The sequence below is a fragment of a genome, unplaced genomic scaffold (genome assembly GCF_019419815.1).
Source record: "Pyrus x bretschneideri cultivar Hongxiangsu unplaced genomic scaffold, Pyrus_bretschneideri_v1 Contig6, whole genome shotgun sequence".
Taxonomy (NCBI): domain Eukaryota; kingdom Viridiplantae; phylum Streptophyta; class Magnoliopsida; order Rosales; family Rosaceae; genus Pyrus; species Pyrus x bretschneideri.
The window spans coordinates 7,389,516-7,393,634 of record NW_025999798.1 but is presented as its reverse complement, the minus strand read 5'-3'; the positions used below and the strand labels follow the sequence as shown (position 1 = coordinate 7,393,634).

General features: G+C 36.3%; 1 protein-coding gene across 1 annotated transcript; it reads right to left on the bottom strand.

Annotated features, from left to right (window-relative positions):
* Nucleotides 1-289: 289 nt before the first annotated feature.
* LOC103939410 (GATA transcription factor 15) lies at nucleotides 290-1,547 on the bottom strand. Its single transcript, XM_048572078.1, has 3 exons — nucleotides 1,110-1,547; nucleotides 881-1,012; nucleotides 290-797 (listed from the first exon to the last, which is right to left on the bottom strand). Exons 1-3 carry the CDS (start codon nucleotides 1,128-1,130, stop codon nucleotides 540-542), a joined length of 411 nt encoding a protein of 136 aa, XP_048428035.1. The 5' UTR covers nucleotides 1,131-1,547; the 3' UTR covers nucleotides 290-539.
* Between the last annotated feature and the right edge of the window lie 2,572 nt (nucleotides 1,548-4,119).

Here is a 4,119-nt window from a genome sequence, read left to right as displayed (position 1 = left end):
ATTTATTAACGTTCGATGAATTTGAAATTTGTGTTTATCCACTACACGAATCTCGAAATTCAAACTTATCTAACGATAACAAATAAAATGGTAAACGTACACCATACTAAATGATGATGAGCAAAGATGCTCCCATTTTCTCAGTTGCCAAACAGAACAAATAGGCAAATTGCAGGAAAACATTCTCTTTCAATACAAGATAACTTTCATTTTTCGACCTTTATGCTCGGTGGGTTGGTATTTGATGATGGGCCAAAAGGGGAAACAGTCATGAAAGTGACCAAAAAAATTCTTGCAAAATCCACATAATATACCAAGATTAGTAGAGTTATATGAGCCAATTAGAACAAGATCTTCCAAAATTCTTACATTTGCTCGATCACTCTTAAAAAATAAAGAACAAAGTAAATTTCCACTAATAAAAGAGACAAGATAATAGGAGGGGGTGAAATTACACTGAAAAATGGAGGTTAGAATTGCCATTGCACCCTAAAATTAATAACATTATTTATAACTTAATTTATTAAGTCTAAAACTGGCTAAGCATAGACTGAGCCATATGAGAGTGCCATGAGAAGCACCGCCGCTTGTTCTTCCTCGCCGAGCTTCCTCCGCTGCCTCTCCACCGTCGATCGCTGCATCAAAACCTCTCTTCCCAGAGCCAACAGCCGCTGCTTCAAGCCGTCTCCGAGCTGCTTGTTCTTCTTGCCCTTTTTATCGTTGGGGTTTTCTTTGTTTAATCCCAAAATAGCCCTCCTCTTCTTCCTGCTTCTGATCCCGCACGCATTGCATAGCGACTGCAAAGCACAAATAAAAAATAAGAACAAAACCCAAAATAATAATTTCGAAACTATTTAGGGTTTATTGGAGGCGAAATGACCTTGGGGCCCGCCGGACCGCCTCTCCACAGAGGGGTTTTGGAGGTTCCACAATCGGCGCAGGTCTTCTTAAAGCCTTCCTCCGATGATCCGGCATCTGGGGTTTTTATAGTCATTCCCTCCGACTCCGATCCCTGTAAAAATACACAGAAACCCGATCCGATCAGCAATTATTCGGATCAAAACCGAAAAACCCAGATCAAATGAAAGCTCTGGATCAAATAAACTCACTTTATCGCTTGGATCCAACATTCTGTATGAGATATTTAGAAGATCTGAGACAAACCCAGTCGAGATAAGATGGGAAATCGAACTGGGCAGCGATCAATTTGATCGATTGGTTTCTGGTGAAGTAAGATGCTTTAGTGACTCAGAAAACCCTAGCTATGGAAAAAAACAGAGGAACCAGAAGGAAAGAGATCGATCACAAATCAGAAGCTGAGATCAAAAGTGCTTATAGAAGCTTTCCGAAAAAGCAGAGAGAAAAAAGAAAGAGAAAAAACAGAGGAGGCTGGCAATGGAGGCGGGTGGTGATTGGGATGATGAGGCTAAATACTCGGACTAAACCGACATGCCGCGAGAGAAAGTAGAGAGAGAAATAGAGGCAGAGAGAGAGAGAGCTGCGCAGTGAGCAGGCAAGATGAGGAAACAAACCGACACACTCACACACGCCGCGCAGCAGATATAAAAATTAGAAAAGAAACCCTAGCCCGGGTAACTTGAAATGACGAAAATACCCACGGTTCGGGAAGAAACCACACATCCGATCCAACGGGAGCCAACCGCGCCAAAAGCTTGATGAACTGGGAAAAAAAAAAGGCGCCATAAACTGGGTGGCAAAAATTCAATTGGGTTTAGCATTTGGATTTTTTTTCAAAAAGAATAATTATTGTTTATTTTTTTAGTAAACGATAGATTTGTTAAATTAAACATTAAATTAAAAAATTTACTGAATAAACTTCACACCACGTGATGTAAGAATAATTTCCTTCTTCGCTATTGTAGTAAAAGGCCATATGTTAAATGGAAATTGGAATGGGAGTAAGTGAGTGACGAATGAGTCAGAGAGATTGTAGGTTCTGCACCGTTCGATACGTCCAACTTCATTTTGGGGGCTCAAAACATTTTTTCGTTGGCGGCAAATCCAAATATTTCTAATAAAAGTTAATAAATGAATTCTGATTTGACCAAAAATAAATAAAAAATTAAAATGAATTAAAAGAATGACACCTCATTTCTTTTGGGTTTTTATTTCAATTTATTTCAACGGAATCCATTTAACTTTCCCTCCATTTATGGTTGTATTATATATATATACTAAATTTATATGGTAAGGTTAAGTGAATTGAATTTTGCCTGGAAGCCATTGTAGCGATTTAATTCGATGGAATTTCTACTTCTAATTTCTAACGTTAGGTGAGTTTTTTAATTTGAATTTTCTTCCCGTTGCTAAAAAAGGATATTATTTTGTGATGGAGTCAATAATTACCTACTACTTTTTGAAATCTTTGTGAGTGAACCAAAACTTCTAAACTCCTGTCTTTTTAATTGCCTTTTTTATATAGTATCTGCTAGTTTTGTGAATTCTCATCGTTTGGGAAAACTTCTCATAAAACATGAAAAGATAATTGGATCGGCTAGTTATTTGAACTTATATTTTAGCGGGTAGATTAAATTTGTAAACTAAATGTTATGTCACTAATTAAAAGTAAGCACGTTAATCAACAGTTAAGTAATACTCCAATCATCAACTTCTATGTTGTTTATTTTATAAAATTTCATCTATACATTTAATCTTCCTAACATTATCAATTAAGTAATTCCTTTTCAACTCATTTATGTCTAGGGTGTTAATCTGTTCTATTGACATATAATATGTGCATGCCGATTAATTTTCTAAAACATTATATATGAATTATATGCATTAGATATCGCGTGCTATTACAGATAAATGCGATCTAAAAACATGATATCCGTAATAGTACCATCAAACCTAATACATTTTTTTTTTCCTTTTTGGAAAAGGGTTGAGGAGTTTGAAGAGCCATAGGAATAAATGTAGAAGTAGCTCCCTCAAAGTGAAAGCCACACATGAAAGATGAGCTTTATTATCCTCTAAATCTCATCCCATTACCACCCTAATCACAAACCAAAACTCACCCTAACACACAGGCCAATATAAAAAGATTGGATTGAAAAGACCAAAGAGGGCCTCTCAAACTCTTTGCCTCTTGATCCGTAGCCGCTATTCGCGAGGTTTGCATTTGTAAAATTTTAATTGTATAGATAGATAGGAAGGAAACAAGAGACAAAAATTTGCCAGAGAGACGGTGATATGATATTGCAAAGGAAAATGAGAGCTCATGGTGATGGCCCACCTTTTGATTCTGTCCCCACCACAATCCCAATAATAACCCTGGACCACATTGTGATATTACAAAGTGTCATCTCCCACAAGACATGGCCCAAATTGTCACATATCCCAAAATACAAAGGTTAAAATGTAATTTTTCCAATTAATATATCACAGAATTAACATGCCTGCTGTGCTATAGGTTAATCTTCAAATTTCAATGATGTTCATATCATACAAAATTTATTTATTTTACCAGTCTGAGAAAATCAGAGGTTTTTATTACTGATCTTCTTTCCTGCAAATTGTAAAAAAATAAAAATAAAAATAAAAACCGGAAAAGTTGGGCTTCTAAAAAAGGAAGGGAAAGAACACGAAAACAATTCACATGCGTGCAAAAAGATAAAAGCAAAAAAGCATGAAAATTGCGGCAATATATCGATTTGCTGGTCAAAAAATGTGAAACATCGTTTTCCCAAGTGTGGATTTGTTCTGTCACTCCCAAAACCCTAAAAATCCTTTTGGTTGGTTTTTGTGTAAATCGATGCCCTTCCTTCAGTTTTATCTTGATATCTACAGTGTAAGCACTTCTGTATTGTAAAACATACACATGGTATTGTTTCACGTTTTACTTTTACCTCATCATCTAATTACCGTATGTCAAATCACTTACAAGGCCCAGTCCATTGACTAAATGGCCCAGTAGATTTATGGAACAAATAGGGTGGGTAGGCCCAACCAAAACAAAAATAACTCAGCCCCGACGGGCCGTACAAATGGCTTTCTTCCTAAAAAAAAAAAAAGTTGGTGATTGAATAAATCAGACGAAACCAACAGACACGATTAAACAAAACCAAGTGAGACAAACACGGAGAAAAAAACCAGAGG

Coding starts and splice junctions, on each gene's coding strand:
- LOC103939410 (XM_048572078.1), bottom strand. CDS start 1,130: ATGTTGGATCCAAGCGATAAA. Junction 1,013..1,109: donor TGTTGGATCCAAGCGATAAA/GTGAGTTTATTT, acceptor GTATTTTTACAG/GGATCGGAGTCGGAGGGAAT. Junction 798..880: donor GCGGTCCGGCGGGCCCCAAG/GTCATTTCGCCT, acceptor TGTGCTTTGCAG/TCGCTATGCAATGCGTGCGG.